Source organism: Mastomys coucha, unplaced genomic scaffold (assembly GCF_008632895.1).
Source record: "Mastomys coucha isolate ucsf_1 unplaced genomic scaffold, UCSF_Mcou_1 pScaffold20, whole genome shotgun sequence".
Lineage (NCBI taxonomy): Eukaryota > Metazoa > Chordata > Mammalia > Rodentia > Muridae > Mastomys > Mastomys coucha.
In genome coordinates, this window is record NW_022196903.1 from 2,679,556 (window position 1) to 2,697,535 (window position 17,980).

The following is a 17,980-nucleotide window of genomic DNA, read 5'->3' on the forward strand; positions in this document are numbered from 1 at the left end:
GTTTTAAAAGTGGTGGAAATAATTACAAAGTAGCAACTATTTCTTTCTGGAAGATGAATGGTGGACTTTCCTCCTAAGAAACATTGATTCTTCCAAAATACTAGCTGGCTTCTTGTAGAAACACATGGCGCACGCCTTTAATCCCAGCGCTTGGGAGGCAGAGGCAGGCGGATTTCTGAGTTCAAAGCCAGCCTGGTCTACAGAGTGAGTTCCAGGACAGGCAGGGCTAAACAGAGAAACCCTGTCTCGAAAAACCATGCATCCCAAGGATTCTACTTAAAATATATATATATATATATATATATATTAGTAAGCAAATCCAGCATAAAAAAACCATCAATTGTAGTTCCACATATATGAAATAGCAATCTCAAAATAAAATCGGGGGCTGGAGAGACTCAGCAGTTAAGAGCACAGAGTGCTCTTCGAGAGGTCCTGAGTTCAATTCCCAGCAACCACATGGTGGCTCACTACCATCTGCAATGAGACCCAATGCCCTCTTTTGAAGGCAGCTACAGTGTACTCATATAATAAAGAAATCTTGTTTTAAAAAAATAAAAAATAAAATAAAATTGAAGAAACAATCCCATATGCAATGTCCTCAAAAAGACACAAATTTAATAAAAAAATATGAAATACATCTATTTTTCAAATGCTACAAAGTGCTTGCTATTCATTTGAACAATGAGTATTATTTAGATGAGCAAGGATTCGGGCTTTTATCTTGAATCCAGTATTCAGGAGCTGGAAACAGATGTGGGCCAGCCTGGGCTGTGTAGTAAGTTTTAGGCTGGCCTGAGCTACAACGTGAATCCTGACTCAAAACAAATGATGACATAAAGTTTATGGTGGATGATAGAAGTACACCCACTGTTGGTGTTGAATGATTGGTGTTCCCCACCGTGACGCAGAGATTCACAACACAAGGGCCCAGACTTTTCGTGTGTGTGCATGGTTTTCTTCAAGATAGGGATTTTCTGTGTAGCCCTTGCCGCCCTGGAATTCCCCTTGTAGACTAAGCTGGCCTGGAACTCACAGAGATCTGCCTGCCTCTGCCTCCCAAAGTACTGAAAATAAAGGCAGGCACCATCACCATGAAGGGAGCCCAGGAAAATTTGAAATTTTTTTTTTTTTGAAATTTTTTTTTTTAAATTTTTGAAATTTGAACAGAGTTGGACTTCAGTTAATACAAAGTGACTGTGACTCAGAGCTGTGGTTACAATGTAACACAGGCTAACAAATGAGCTAGAAGAGACCAGAAGCATGACTGAGAGTCGAGCCTGTGTGCTTGCTGCTGTGAGATCTCCAACAAGTATGGCTGACAATCCACCAGGAAACAGGAACCCTTAACATGTAAAACAAATGATCTCTACAGGCAAAAAAGTCAAGTCCAGCCCTGACCACCTACAACTAGCCCAAGATAAACAAAAACCCTAAAACATAAGAGATATATCTATTAAGATGTTAAGAGATAAAAATAGAAATATTTAAAAAAAGAGGCCTGATCCTTGTGGCCTTGGATTAGGAAACAGCTGACTGAATATGAAAAAAAAAAGACAGAAAAGAAAAAAGAAAAAGAAAAGGGAAAAAAAACTGACAAGCTGAATATCGCCAAAGTTGTTTTTGTAAAGTGTAACATCAAGAAAGCGAAAGATCGCTTACAGACTAGAGGTGGTGCATAGGAAATGGTGTATGATAAACTCTAGAATATACAAAGGGTTCTCACAACTCAGAAACAAAGAGACTAGTTTTTAATAATTCTCTGTGTGTGTGTGCGCATGTGGTTGTATGAAGAGGTCAGCGCGGTGTCACATCCCTTAGAGCTGAAGCTAGATGCACTTGGGAACTCCCTGTTGGTGCTGGTACTTAAACTAGTGCCAAGCCCAGCCTGGCCTTGGCGGGGACAGAGTGACGTGGTTCGTGTCCCTGGGACAGGCCCCTGGTATGAGCTTCTGCTAGTTCCAATGGCTGCTGTGGGCATAAAGCTTGTTTAGCTTGTAAACACATTTTCCTGTTCCTCCAAGGAATGTCCTCTCTGTTAACATAAAGATTCCATGATAATCGGAGACAGCAGGAGTCCAGTAGTTGAGAATGTGGCTATGTCTCAGCAAAAATGGTAAAGACTGGGACCATCAGGACAGCCCTTAGGGCTATGAAAGAGCTCTAAATAACATGAGCTCAAAATATATGTAATTTCTCAACTACACAAAATATAAGGGTGCAATATGAATTATGATGGTCTTCCTGAATCTAAAGGAACAAAGACAGCTACACTATGAGCCAGCTTGTCAGAAAGATAAAAAGGCAGGCTGGTTCCTGAGTTCAAGGTCAGCCTAGGACAGAGTGGGGTTAGGCCCAGGTGTGGTAGAAATGGAAATTTCAGGGCAGGGTCCCTCCCAACTAGTTTGTCAACAAAATGTAAGCTAGCAGTCTCTTTAGAATCAAAGGGTGGGGTAACAGGATGCTGATTCATAAGATAATCAAAAGGAAACCTGGAATAAATGACTAGACTGATAAGGAAAATAAAACTGGACCTGAGTTCTGCAGGATACAAACTATCTAGAGAATTTTTTAGGATAAAAATTATTGCATGTGTGCATGTCATTGTATGGTGTGTGTGTGTGTGTGTGTGTGTGTGTGTATGTGTGTGTGTGTGTGTGTGTGCGCGCGCAGGCCAGAGGACAACTTACTGGAGATCTCTTAGAATATCTTAGAAATCTCTTAGAATAGCAAACAAGGAGAATCTCCAGAGAAAAAGCAGAACATAGAAACAGACTGGAAAAGGTGTCTTAAGCAGAACACAGCTTGGATTCATGATTTGACCTCAAGTCCTTCTTTTCGCTGCTCCCAGACACCCCCTATCTCAGAACCTCCCTCCATGTCAAGGTCAATCCTTGGCAAACTTGGGTCATGCTCAGGAACAATATGTGCTCTTAACCACTGAGCCATCTCTTCAGCCTTGACAGTTCTACTTAAACCAGACGAAAGATCAAAGTACTTGACAGTTTTCAAATGGAAAAAGAACTAAGGAGACATTTTTCCAAAATAAAAATGGCCCACAAGTACCTAAAAAGGTATTCCAGGTCGTTAGCATCATCAGGGCAAATGAAGACCCAGGGCTAGCACTTAACATGGCCATAGAAGAAAGTAATAAGTGTGGTTGAGAATGTGAAGACACTGGAACCTGCAAACACTGCTGGAAATATGAAACGCCCCTTTGAAAAACAGGTTACACCCAGAGTTACTGTATGACTTAACAATGTTATTTCCAAGTGTGCAGCCAGAAGAAATGGAACCACATAGCCACAAAATGTACACATATGAATGTTTATAGCAATATTATTCATTGTCAAAAAAGTAACAATCTATGTGGATACACTCAGTATCTGATGAGATCAAACAACAGATGATAAATACATAAAATAGACTATTATCCAAATGTAAAAAAAAGGAACAATTGAATGTTAATATATGGATAATGTTAATAAGTGTGCTAAGAGAGTGGGTGAATCTTGTAAACATTATACTAAAAAGTCTATACTAACAGACCACATAGTCTATGAGTTAATTTATATAAACTTTCACCAAGATAGATCAGCAGGTAAAAGAGCCTTCTGCCATATCCTCATAAGCGGAGAAATAACTCCTGTAAGTCATCCTCTGGCCTACACACACACACACACACACACTATGACGTGCGCACACACAATAAATAAAAATTAAAAACAATGCTGAGAACAAATTGATACAGACAGACAGAGAGGCTAAGGGTTACCTTGGCCCAGAGGGTACCAAGAAGCCAAGGGGAAGTTGAGTGGACATGGTTGACTGATAGTGAATCCCTTGTTAGGGGGATGGAATGTCCTAAATGTTAAAGTGCTAATAGCTGAGCAAATCTGTAACTACTTAAAACCAAAGAACTATGCAGCTAGGAAGAGTAAATGGGGGAATTTTAAATCTCAATAAAGCACTATTAAAAACCTAAACGACTGCTATATAGATTCACTTCCGATTAACTGCAACAACTGGACAAACTGCTTGACTCAACACTCAGTCATTAAAATGGAATAAAATACCTGTCTTGGAGAATTATTTTTCGAGGGTGCCTAATGTTCTGCACATAGTAGGTGAGGTGACCATTAAGATCAGACCAAAAGTCTTAACTATACCGGAAACTATTATTTAGGCACAAAATATTTCCAGAGGATTTTTTAAAAATTAAACAGAGTAAGACTTGGAAATACCAAAGCTCATCCATTTCTCAAAAGGTATGTTTTCCTGTAACACTTAAAATCCATCCATCCTTGAGCTCACATGCTGAAATCCTGAATGAAAAGTGATCAAAATCTACGTAATTTTCTATTATGTTTCTTAAAGTATGAAATTAAGAAAGATTAAGAACCTCCACTCTTTACTTTGAAGATGTTTCAAATACTAGAAATATTTAATTGGCAAATTACTTGCACATGCCATTAAGTGGTTAGACTGAATTTGTTTTTACAAATTCTATGGGCTCTTATTCCTTAACCTCTACCACACTATAATCTGAAATCATCAAGGTCTTCACTTATGCAAATTTTAACTTCCTACATCTTTGTTTCCATACAGAATAACTAAATTAATGCTCTTTAATTTCTAGAAGATTCACTTTTCAAAGCTTCAAATCAGTGAAAACGAGTTTCCCATTAAGATAAAAAAGATTCATCAAGCTACTGCAAACACTAAACCATAATATCTCTCCTATTGATCTTAAAAAGTCTATTAATACAATAAATGCAAAAAGGATGTTTCTGTTAAACACCCAAGTGAGCCTTTCCAAGGAGATAGGAGAACTAGAGACTGCACTCACCTTCTCTCTGAAGGGTTTCCCCACTTTCTCTAAGTCTTATTCCTCAAAGGAAATTTGTGGGTTTTCTATGAGAATAACATTTCAAGTGCTAATACAGCTAACAGTAGCTTATATGGACATGGTTTCCAAGCACTGCATAAGGGATGAACTTGAATGGCAAGTTAGAGAACAATGCACTAAGTGGATGCAGACAGCCTGTGTAGTGTGCCCCAATGTCAAGGTTGTCATTTCAAACCCTTCTGACAAGTACCTTTTTATATTAATCATAGTGAAGGGTCTGAAGAGGAGGAAAAAAAGGAATGCTGGCTACAATGGAAGCTCATTCAAAAAAAGTCTGAAAGAAAATGGATGTCATTAAAACAATAAGCACAGAGTGTGTCACATTACAAATGAGCTTTCTGTAAGATCTAATAAAGATTTTTACTGTTATTCTGAACACACACAGACAGTGGTGATGAGGATCTTAAGGTAGACAGACAGACAGACAGGTAAATAGCATGTGAGTAGCCAAGCTGCGGTCTACTGAAGCCAGTATGATGTCAGTGTATTTAACAGTAAAGTGTAATTTAAAACTCTCCCAGCTTTACACTTTGAGAGGGAAAGAGCTGCCCTAACCGAAGGTCATGTGACATTCTGGAAAGAAACACTCTTGTAGTGCCAGAAGACAAGCTGTGGTTTCTATGAAGCCAGTCACCTTTCCCCACTGAGCCAGCTCACGCATGGAAGAATAAATGACACCAGCTATTGTTCACCTGAAGAATGAGCTATGTTCCCTAGGAGAGCTTGTTTAAAACACATTCCCAAGCCTCACGCCCCAACATTCTGAATCAGCAGGGGGAAGGTGGAGCCAGAGTATCCACGGTTCTAACAAATGCTACATGCAATCACAGTAAAAACCTAGGCTCAGCCTCATGGATAAGAACCACTCTATTCTAAGATCTGAGATCCACAAATGCTCAAGCAGAGCACCATAAATCACCAGAGTGGATGTTGGCAGACACTGTGGCCAAAAGGCAAAAGGCCAGCAGAGATTTAGCATATAAGATATAAATGGCCTCTCACATATTCTAACTCCATCAACAGCAGAGGGGCCAACTCACAGGTTTTCTATGTGTCTGCTAGAAAAAGCATTTTTCATATAGTGGAATGACAAGGTCTTCAGCTGTCACCTGTAAAGCACGTCCCTTGAAATAGGGTTTGGAGGCCAACAGTAGACTGTGGTCCATCCCCAGAGGTGCTTGCTTTGATCACATGCTGGGTCAATTATCATTTTCTTTCATCACCTAGAAGGAGCACAACCAAGCAAGTCCAGAGCTCCCAAATGTTTAAACAGGGTTAAGAATCCTAATTCATGCTGGAAATGCAAGCATAATATCTATATTGTTTAAAAAATTCCTAAGCTAGTTTCCTTAGACGGATGTTATCAAAAATAATTTTCTCACAAAAGCATTAACATACATTTAACCCTACTTAGCGGCTTCAAGAGCAGATGTGTTGGGAAAGCACACCCACAGTGAGCCCATATTAGTATGAAACTGCTTTATTTCAATTAAAATGTCTAACTATCCACCCCCAACATATACCTAAACTGTAATTTTCTCTAAGAACTTCCAATATGCTCTTGATTTTTGTTTCCTTTATCAACCTATCAGAACAAGTCTGCCTTGCAACTGTTGGAAGAAATCAGTCATTAGCAGCAAGATTACAGCAAATTTTCCAATTTAGAAAAACTGTATTTTTATCTCTCTCTCATACTGAAAGAATAATGGTATAATTTTACTATTTTTAAATGAGCAGTACAGTTTAAAATAGTCAAATTTCCCCACAGATCCCAGCTTCAGGATTTAATGTGAGCAGCTTAGCTGCCTGTCCTCTGCACCTTCTTATGAACAAGTTCTCTTGAGCTTTCATTTTGCATAAACACAGGTATGAGGCACGTGCACACACAGAGACAGAGACACAGACACACATACAGATACACACACACACACACACACACACACACAAAGACATGCAGAAAGACACACAGAGACAGACAGATAGATAGACACATACACACATACAGATACACATGCAGATACACACACAGACACACACAAAGACATGCAGAAAAAACACAGAGACAGACAGACAGACACACACACATATACACAGATAAATGGATGGATGGACTGACAAATGGACAGACAGTAGGGGCTCTCAACCTAATCACTCTATATCCCTGTAGAGAACGGTTAACCTCTAGGCCTGTGGTTAACTAAGAGTGACTTCACATGGCTGTTGTGATTTACTCTTCAATTGACATTCTTCCACCTTCTCAACAAGCCTGCCCTAAAAAAAAAAAAAAAAAAAAAAAAAAAAAAAAAAAAAAAAAAAAAAAAAAAGCCCTATTTTTAAACTGGAGTGATGAAGTAAGAAAAAGTACAATATTTTAGCCATTTGAGCATGGACGATTCTCAAATTATCCCACCAACTGGAAGTGCTCTCTGATACTACTATCTTTCAAAATTGAAGCCATTATGGTCAATCGTGCAAATCCGTATTTAGCTTCTCGTAAATAGCGGATTTTTGACCCAATGAACTGGAACAGCTTCTGAGCAGTGCCTGCACTCTGACAGGATGCTCCAGCTTGGGCTCATTCGCCATCAACGTGGAGAGTTGGCTTACAGGGCTTATGCCCTTCCTACCTGGGGTCTCAACCCTGCAACAATGTGCCTAGGAGTGGAATCGTTCGCCTCAAATTAAAATCTACTTACTGTAGGACACTGGGTTTCTTTTAAAAAAAAATAACATTACCTTTGTGAAATGCCAAATCTAAAATCAGTATTAACAAAGGTGGTCACAAATGACTCTTTTCCACTGACTAATTGCCTCCGGTCTTCATCTACTTGGATACCGAGGATGTCCCAGCCTTGGCAAATCTGCCTTTGCCTGAATCATGTGCTTTCCTTTGACAGCTTGTGTTCCCACAAAGTTAACTCTCATCCTGTCCTGCTGCTTCCCCAGCCCAGGACTTATGTCATCTAGCCTGCTTGTTGTCCCAATGTACACCGAATCACATTTGGCACTATAGGAACTGATAGACTCTAACCGTGAATATAGGGAGGGTCCCTGTGCATGCCACACATGCCACAGAAGCAGCTGACTGAAAAGAAACGGTCCAGAATTAAGAATAAACTAGCTTAGCAATCATCTCAGCTTTATGGGTTTTGCATAGTATGATACAAACACAGGGCAGAAAGCTCACGTTCAGACTTGTCTCCTAAATGCTAGTTTGAGCAAAGTTAAAGAGGTTTCTTTTCCTGCAGGACTTGTCAGTGCCTTAATAAACTTAAACGTTTATGCTTTACGACTGCCTAATGGTCTTTTTCTCACAACCCTTGTTAATATGCACAGGAAATGTTGCACGAAATTAAACATCTTTTGATGTAAAAATTAAAGGACAGAGTCACTGTGCTTTCTAATAACGGCAAGACCGCACAGGTTTCTGGGCTTGCTTTGTTCCGGTTTTGAGGCAGGGTCTCACTCTCTGGCTAGGACCTTACAATGTAAGCCAGCTGTTCTACTCACACAATAAGAACCTATTTCCTTGCTTCACAAATAGACAGATGTGTTTGAGGCCTTGCCCCACTCAAAACTCCCCGTTCTCAGCGTTGCCATGGTCCTCAACCAGTGCTGTAAAAGACCTGCACCAGCTCCCAACTGTTTTCCTACCAGACAAACTCTTACCAGGGGTCCTGAAGTTGTCATTACATGGTTTCTCCTCCCTATCAGGACCATTCACATCTCACAGTCTAGACCTTTTTATCTCCTCCTCATCCTGTATCAAAATCCAACTTTCCCAAGCTCCCGCTTCCCATACCCAGGCAGGCTGCTTGGATAGCCTCCATCTTTTTCATGCAATTACAGGCACTAACCTATTGTGGTGTGCTTTTCCCATTCCACTGGAATGCAAGGTCTATGAAGAGGGAGTGTTTCCCTCTTGTTCATTGCTCTATCACCTGTTCTATCCACTCATAGAATCTGGTTTAGTGGCTTCAGCATTTACTTGCTGACCCCCACCACCACTCCCACAAATTCTACCTCTCAACTCCCACATTCTGACCCCACCCCCACCCCCACAGATTCCACCTCACAACTCCCACACTCTGGGTCTAAGTGCCTATGTTCTTGCTCAGCAAACAGTAGGCAGACACCACTATATAGAAAGAACAAAAACAAAAAACAAAAACCTGAGCCCCTGCTTCTCTCCCTGAGTCTCAAGCCAGCGAAAAAGTTTACCCTTCCACTGGACCTGGCCAGACTGCACAACCATTCTATTTTGAATATTCTCTCTCTCCTTCTTACTCTCAGATGTCTTTTTGTTCACGTTCTCTCTCAGATGCATCACATCCAACCTATCAAAGAACCCCATATAATCTCTTTTCAAAAATGTACCAGGACCCGGGTCACCGTGATGGCTCGGCGGGAAAGGCACTGACGTGAGCTTCATCTCTGGGGGATCTTATGGTAGAAGGAGAGAGAAGATGCCTCAGAGTCTCCTGTGGTGCTAGCATGTATGCAAGTGTACACACACATGTAACAAAGGAGACCCAGAATCTAACCAGCCCCCTATCCCCACCACCACCTCTAGTGCTCTGTCCCAGCCAACACAAGATCTTTTTCTCTACCCAAGTCACACTTTTCTCAAAACAAAAGTCAGAAAATATGAGAAATGTAAACAAGTTGCCCCCCCCCCAATAGGGAAAGGCTTTATGGAAACAACATTGGATTACTTGTCCCACTCTCTATCTTGACTTTTGTTTGGTGAGTTCAGGGACCACACTAGTAAAGGCAGGTACACAACCACTTGTGACAAACACTGGAGCGCCCTAAACTCACCTGGCCTTCTGTGGATCCACACACAGATAAGAGCACACCCGCTCTCTCCCTGTATAAAATGCAAGGCTGGAGTATGTGGTAGGGGCGTGAGATCACTCCGGAGCCTTCCCTGTGTTCAGGGAAAGGCTCCAAGTGACCCCAGCACAGTGTGAAAACAAGTGCCTTTCATGATCACCACAGAAGACAGAGCCAGTCTGGGAGGTCAATGTGGCATCTCCAGCTTTTCTCATCAGAGCCACTCATCACTTGCAAAGACGCACACTGGCTTCCAGACATGCAAAGCATCCTAGACCAGGGAACCTATAAGAGCTAAGGACACAAACGAGAGCCACTGCCTGTGTTGCAAAACATCCTCATGGAGGCAGCCAGGCAGACTATGTCCTGGACTTCTGTTCTCTGAAGACTTTGTGCTCATGGCAACAGGACTGAGTAGGGAAGTCCTCTTGGTTCGTCCAATTCCACTGTTGTGTTGATGTCTGATTGTTTTTATATCTTCCTGTCTATGATGAATTTCCCAGAACACATTGCTAACTTCTTATAGAACCTGCCATCCAAAAGTCCTCAGGCTGCCACATCCCCTTTTGACTTTGTTGACTTTGAACTAAAAGGCGGTTAGCCATGTCTACATTTGATAACTCTGTGCTACCCTATAAAAAAAAAAATCTTAGAACTTGGTCAATCTGCAGTTCAATAGTCATTTGGATACCTTAGTACTGTGCATTTCTTCAGCTAGAATTATCTGGGGTTAATGGCTCAGCAGACCCAAAGCCATATTTTAATGAGACCTGTAAGTTGAGGTCCTAATGGGTTTATCGTAACGTACACAGCACATACACGCAACACGTCACTATAATTATTGAACTAATAATACAAGTAATAAATTACACATGGAAGGGCTGTGCGCTCTGTGCTTGCTACTCATGGGCAATTGATGGTGTATCTGAATGGGATGTAGAATGTGAACATCCCAAAGACGGGACTGCCAATCTCATATGGCCTGAGAGATGGACAGTGTTCTGCACGTGGCTGATGGGCCACAGGTAACATTGCTCAAAGGACTTTCCAAAGAATAAGAAAAAATAGGAATCAGGCATCATGTTTTGGATGAGAAATGTTGACATAGCTTATATATTTGAATTCTTGGTCTCCATTTGGTGGAACTGTTTGAGTAGGCCTGGGAGAAGTGGCCTTGTTGGAGAAGAAGTGCACCTGCCTTTGAGCTTTCAAAGCATTGGAGCCATTATCCATGTATCTGTCTGTCTGTCTCTGTCCCCACTGCTGACACCACCTCCTGCTTGGGGATAGAGATGTCAGTTCTTAGTTGTTCCTCCCACCATGTCCTTGTAATGGCATCGTGTACTTTAGCCCCTGAGACCATATATCCCAAATGGTGCCTTGATCATGGGTTTTAGCACAGAAATAAAAAAGTAACTTAGACAGCGGTGTGGATAGAGGAGGAGGTTCCTCACTCCGGCCTGTACTGCAGCATTACCACTTTTATAAAGACCTTTGCATTTCTGATATTGCCCTGATATGTAGTGACATTTTCATGTGGTCTGGGAAGGGAGGCATTGCCTCCATTTTATAGATGAGGAAATAAATTCAGAAAGCTAAAATCAGCCGGGCGGTGGTGGCACATGCCTTTAATTCCAGCACCTGGGAGGCGCATTCACCTGAATCAGAAAAACCCATCTCAAAATACAAACAAGCAGATAAACAAATAAAGAGAACATACACACTCACAAACCAAAGTTAAAATCATTCACCCATCCATAAACAGCTTGAAAAGAGTTGAGGGAGCCGATGTTCATGCCGCTGTCCTTTCTAAATTCGAAGAGGACTCTGGTCTAAATTCAAGCGGACACTTGCTTCTCCTGCCCTAACCCCTTGCCCTACACTGCTGAAAGTCTGGGTCTGTTGACTTAATGTGAAATATCCCTCACAGGCTCATGTATTTTAACATTTGACTCCAGTTGTTGGTGGTGTTCTGGAAGTTTATAGAATGTGAGCTTGTAGGAAGTAGACTCTCTGGAGGAATTAAGTCACTCAGAGTAAGCCTTGGAGCTTATAGCCCAACCTCACTTCTGGTCAACCCTCTGCCTCTTGACTGTAGTCACAGTTATCTAGCCATACCACATCCCTGTCCTGTTTCCTGCTGTAGATTATACTCCTAGAACTATAAACCAGAGTAGCCCTCTCCTCCCTTAACTCTCATTCTGTCAAGTATGCCATCACAGCAACAAAAAAAGGAACACCAGGTGCTTCTCCAGAGGGGCCCCTAGCCCAGCTCTTGTTGCTAAGATTGGTCCCTATAAAGAAAAGAGTGTCATGTATCTAGGAGCCCATTCTTTAACTCTCTTCACCCCAGCCCAGCTTGCTTCCATGTCTATTCAGACATGTAGAGTAAAGCAAGTGGAAGATGCACCACTCTCTGTGGAACCCACGAGGTAACACTGTCCTGAAATGACTGGCCACCATGTCACCCTGAGTTAGATGCTGTCCGGTTATGTGATGATTCTCACAGAGCCACTTTCGTGCCCTTCTATTGGAAGCTGTGTTTACAGAACTGCTGGGGAAACTGGGTGTCTCGCCATGCAGAAATGAATAGGGCAAAAAGCCAATACAATAAATCAATTAGCCTAGCTTACCTATGGAGTTCTTATCTCCACTTGTGATAAGACAATGGGGACAACTGGGCATGGGGACAAAAAGAGCAGAGATACACGTGTCTGGTTGTGCTGTGTGACATCATCTGTATTTGCCCCAGTCTGTCAACTTCCCACAACACACGAAAACAACACAAGGTGTCTGAACAAATTAGAAACAGAATGCAGGCATTTAAAGTGGCACCATGGGCCAGGCAGTGGTGGCACATGCCTTTAATCCCAGCACTTGGGAGGCAGAGGCAGGAGGATTTCTGAGTTTGAGGCCAGCCTGGTCTACAGAGTGAGTCCCAGGACAGCCAGAGCTATACAGAGAAACCCTGTCTCTAAAATCCGGAGGAAAAAAAAAATTAAAAAGAAACCAAAAAAAAAAAGAAAAAAAAAGAAAAAGAAAAAGAAAAAGTGGCACCGTGAAGATTAATCTTCCTAACAACTTGACTGCCCTTAGAGCCACCATGCAGACACATGTCAGGATGTATCATTACAGCAAAGGTGTTTCCAGAAAGGTTTAACTGAAAAGGGGATGACCCACCTTGAATGTGGGTTCCAGTGGCTGAAGACTGAACAAAAAGGAGAAAATTAGTAGAGTGTCAGTGTGCAATTATTTGCACACTATGACAAGCTGTCTCATGTTCCTGCTTTGTGCTCCCCTCTCAATGCCTTCCCCATAAGGACTAGTATTTCAAACTGTAAACAAAATAAGTCCTTTCTCTCTTCAGTTGTCTTCTGTTGGATATGTGGTCACAGTAACAAGAAAACTAATACACACACATTGGCCTTTTCCTTTAAAGTACAACCCATATGCTCAAAGGGCTCCAGGCTTGTTTCTAGGCAAGAGTACAGCAGGTTTACAGGAATCTCCATCAGAAGTAATTTAAAAACTCTTTTAAAAAGAGTTTACTCCAGCCTCAGGACCTCCAGCTCTTCGTCTTCTACACTTAGATTTCAGGGTTTTCTGTAGCTTTGCAGCAAACTTTGATAAAGATGCACCTGCCTTTTAATATTAAGAAAGGCTGCCACTGGGCAGGCACCATGTGCACAGCAGCTGGAGAGAACCAGTTCAAAGCTCATGGTACCCGGACTCATGCAGCCAAACGCAGCAAACTGTTCTGTGAAGACAGGGTGACCGCAAGAAGTATTGGGAGTGTGGGTGGCTTATAATCGCCATCGCCCCAGGCAGTGGAAAGCATGGCTCAGAGAGGAAAGGGGACACACGTCCTTTCTAGTGGTCACCCTCTGCTATTATCCCAGGAGTCCACCTAACTAAAGAAGAATATTAAAGCTAAGCCAGAGCAGAGGTCATCCCCTGCAAAGAGCAGGCATGTGAGCCATAGCCCCCAATGCAGTACAGTTTAAAGGAACATGCTAACTTTTTAGAAGAATGTGTGGGCCAGCCCAGCCACAAGCCTTTTGATCTACAATGGCGTTCTGCCAGTGAGATAGGATAGTACAAAGCTTGTGGGAGTAACCGACTGATACCTGCTTTGACTTAAGGTTTATTCCACCATATGGAACCCATACCTAACACTGCTTGTGAGACAAAAGACCTAGACTAGACAGCCCAGGGACTTAGGGTAAAACCAAACCACTGTTATAATATATATATATATATATATATATATATATATATAAAGACGCCAGGCGGTGGTTGTGCACGCCTTTAATCCCAGCACTTGGGAGGCAGAGGCAGGCAGATTTCTGAGTTCGAGGCCAGCCTGCTCTACAGAGTGAGTTTCAGGACAGCCAGGGCTACACAGAGAAACCCTGTCTCGAAAACAAACAAACAAACAAACAACAAAGTGACTTGACCCCTAATGACATTATGTTATACCCATAGCTCAGTGCCTTGCTCAACCATCATTAGAGAAGTTTCCTCCTGTAGCAGATGGGAACAAACACAGAGACCCACAGCCAGACATTGTATAGAGTAAGAGACCTTGGAAACCTCAACTCTAAATGCTGTGTCTCCATCAAACCTCTTCCCTCAGGGAACACAGAGGAAGGGGAAGCACACAGAGTGTAAGAGCCAGAGGGGATGGAGGACACTGAGAGAAAAAGGCTCTCTAAATTGACACAAGCAGGACTCACATGAAGTCAGAGACTGAGGCAGCATACACAGGGCCTGCACAGGTCTGGAACAGGTCTTCTGCGTATAGATCAAGGCTAGTTTAGTGTGATATCAAGTTTAGTATATCAAGGGTGTGAGTGAGTGTGTTTCTGTCTCTTGTGTCTTCCCTTGGAATCTTCTATTAGAAGTGTTACCTTTTGTTTCATCTTATTATATTATTTTTTATAATTATCCCTGAGAAGCCTGTTTGTTCTCTAGTGAGAGAAAAGAGAGTGAGACTGGATGAGGAAGGGAGGCGGGGGAAACTGGGAGGAGTAAAAGGGAAACTATAATCAGAATATATTATGGGAAGAGAAAAAATCTATTTGAAAGACAGAGAGAGAGAAAGAGAGAGAGAGAGAATGAATGAATGAATGCAGGTGCTTTTCATTCCTAAAACAAAGAAATGCTCCCCCCACCACCTTCCTTACCAAAAGTAACCTCTCCTTTGCCAGCTTTGTCAAATAGCTGGAACGCCACCATAAACAAGGCATCCGGAGCACACAGGACGGACTCAAAGGCTACAAATTCTTGGAAGGATATTAACCTGCAATATAAAATAAGCAAACGCACAAAGTCAGTCCCCTATAGAAAATAAAACTATACAATCATACATTAAAGTCACAAAATCAGATGCCACTGTTGAACAGTGAAATCCAAATTCACACAGCTAGCAGCATGCAGCATTTGCTTGGGCATCCAGTGTGAGGAGAACGGAAGGTGAGCTGGCAGCACTCGGGCAAACACTGACTGGCCTGGCATTTCTAACCTAACTGTCCTCCATGCCTGGGGCCTCAGTTTTCCCTTAGCACACTGTTGGGTTCTGTGACTGAAGCTTGGACACTTTATAAAGGCAAGAAAAGGCCACAACATCCTTCTGCATAAAAAACAGAGAGAGTGAGAATGAAGAGGAATGTCACATGATCAATTCCATGCTTGAGGAAGAGCGTGACAGGGCACATGCCAGAACCCACTTGTGCACGCCCTAGCTTTGTTGTCTTCATCTCCCTGCTCAGTTGAATTGTCCTTCTTTTTAAGGTCTAGTTTTTGTTTCACTTCTGTCACAAAACTTTTTGTACAAAAATGTTTTGATGAGTGTGTGTGTGTGTGTGTGTGTGTGTGTGTGTGTGTGCGCGCGCGCGCGCATGCGCATGGGTGCACTCACACACGGGTGAAAGGCCAGAAGAGGCCATTGGATTCTTTGGACTTACAGGCCATTGAGAGCCACCTGTTGTGGGTGCAAGGAACTGAACCTGAGTCTCTGGGAGAGGAGAAAATCTCATAACTGCTGAGATTTTGTAGTCCTCTCCCCCTTTTTATTCTTCGCTTTAAGTCCACTCTTATTGTACTGGTCCCTGCCTTTGGATTTGTCTTTCCTGTATACTGTCACAGAAGTTTCATGAGTCCCATTACCTGCCTGATCTAGCTGAAGTTCTCTGTGTACCTCATGTGTGGCCAGTAAGGAATGGGAACGCATGTATATTCATTGCATGTGCTGTATCAGGTTGTTTATAAGGAATGGGGCTGCTTTGCAGAAGTGCCACCTGGGGATGCGTGGGAACAGGAATAGAGGACAGAATGGACTAAGACATAAGCTGGGGCCACAGTGACCATGCTGGTCAGGGGGCGATGTCAGAGGATAAGCAGAAGAACAGAGGCCAGGGAACTGGCACACCTCCCTGTTGATTGATGAGGAAAGTGAGGTGACAGAAACACTCCCAAGAAACAATGACCACGGGAGCTCTGGAGGAGAAGAGGCTCTGCAGTTCTGTAATGCTATCACCTGAGCGCAGCAGGTCAGATGCTGGGGGTATGACATGAATGGCTGGGGGGAGACTGTGTGAAGACAGAGGAAGGGGTTATGGTTATGGGCTTATACTAAGTCAAGAAGCACCAGAGACTGCCCCATCTTCCAGGAGCTGGAAGAAAGGCACAGAGCAGATTCCCTCTCATGTCCTCCAGTATAGAAGTGCAACCTTCATGCCTTCCACCAACCACGGCATGAAAAATTAAACTTTGAAAAAGTTTAATAGAGAAGCAAAGATTGGGAACAAAGACCTGGCTGGGAAGGAGTTAAAGAAGAGTTACTGAAGCCTGGGCTGAAACTGTGTTAAGCATCTCTGGCCATCTTCCTTAAAATGTTCTAGTAGACGATACCTCTGAGGAACTCATCAATTGGCCCATCCCTCCCAAAGGACTACAGGGAGTGGGGTAACTGTTTCTGTCTGCTTCCTCCTCAACATGTACATCACCCCTTGGCCCCTCCACTTGCTGGGTAGTTACCAGAAGGCTTGCATCCACCCTGTCTGTTCACTAGAAGAAGGCCAATGGGCAGCAGGAGGAGGACGGTTATTGTGCTGAGACAGCAAGCAAGCATAGTGTTAAATCAGCCTGCAAAGACACCAAGCTCATCAAGAGAGCCATACTATGTGAGGTATAGAAAAGAAGCTCTTGTTCTGTGGACTGAATAAGGCTTAAAATTCAATAAAAAGAGCATCTTGCCTGCCTCAGGATGATTAAAAAGCCCAGAGACTCTAAAAGGGTGCAACAGGTTCTTCTCTGCCGTCTTAATGTCACTTCAAAACCATAACTGGCCAGTAAATTTTAGGCATTTTAGGCATGTTACTGATACCAAAAAGGTATGTAATTTGGTAATCCTATTAGATACAAGCATTATACCTCTATGTAGGAGGTATACAGAGGAACCATGAAATCATAATGTACTATTGTTCATCAAGATCATTCTGGATTTTCCAGGTAATCTGACTAGAAGGCCATGGGAATAATTACACAGTACTATATTCACTTACAGAATGGTTTCCACAAACATCTATATTTTCATATAAACACTGCTTCAACCTTACTTTTCAGGTTTAATGGGTGTTAACATAAGTTACAAGGAAGAATACAAGCTTCATCAAGTTCAGACCTGGCTGCTGAGCTCACTGGCTTCCTTTTCCACTACCTGCAACTGCCAACTCTTCTTTCAGTGTATTAGATGTCCTTTAAGGTAATCACATAACTCTGATTAACTCCATGACAAGTATGTATTGAGAGGTATTCTATGTCTGCACTCACTCACAGGTAACACTAGGATCCACCAATGAATGAGGAAAGAAACATAGAAGTGACATCTCAGGACGTGGCTCACAGGTTAGGGGACAATGGGTGTGTCTAAATATCCAGGATATTTTTCTAGCAAGTCATTTGGAATTTATAGTGCACCAGAGCCAGTGTTCTTTTCAACCACTTAAAACAGCGGCAACTCTACAGTTGAGTAAAGTCCAGGTGAAACAGTCCAGACACTGTGCACCATTATAAAACACTCAGCCCAAGGGGAACTGAAATACAAATGGATTGAGTCAGGCAAGATTGACCTGGGGGCTAACATACTTGTCGCTCTTGTCCTATACAAGGGTTTGGTTCCCAGTACTCATATAGCAGCTCACAACCCTCTTACTTCGGTCCCAGGGGATCTAA

General features: G+C 42.4%; 1 protein-coding gene across 3 annotated transcripts in view; it reads right to left on the bottom strand.

Annotated features, from left to right (window-relative positions):
* Positions 1-17,980, bottom strand: part of Slc25a13 (solute carrier family 25 member 13) — a 173,661-nt gene that overhangs the window by 96,037 nt on the left and 59,644 nt on the right. For all 3 annotated transcript variants that reach the window (XM_031381131.1, XM_031381132.1, XM_031381133.1), the window contains exon 4: positions 14,932-15,047. In XM_031381131.1, coding sequence (XP_031236991.1) covers positions 14,932-15,047 — 116 coding nt within the window. The remainder of the gene's footprint in view (positions 1-14,931; positions 15,048-17,980) is intronic.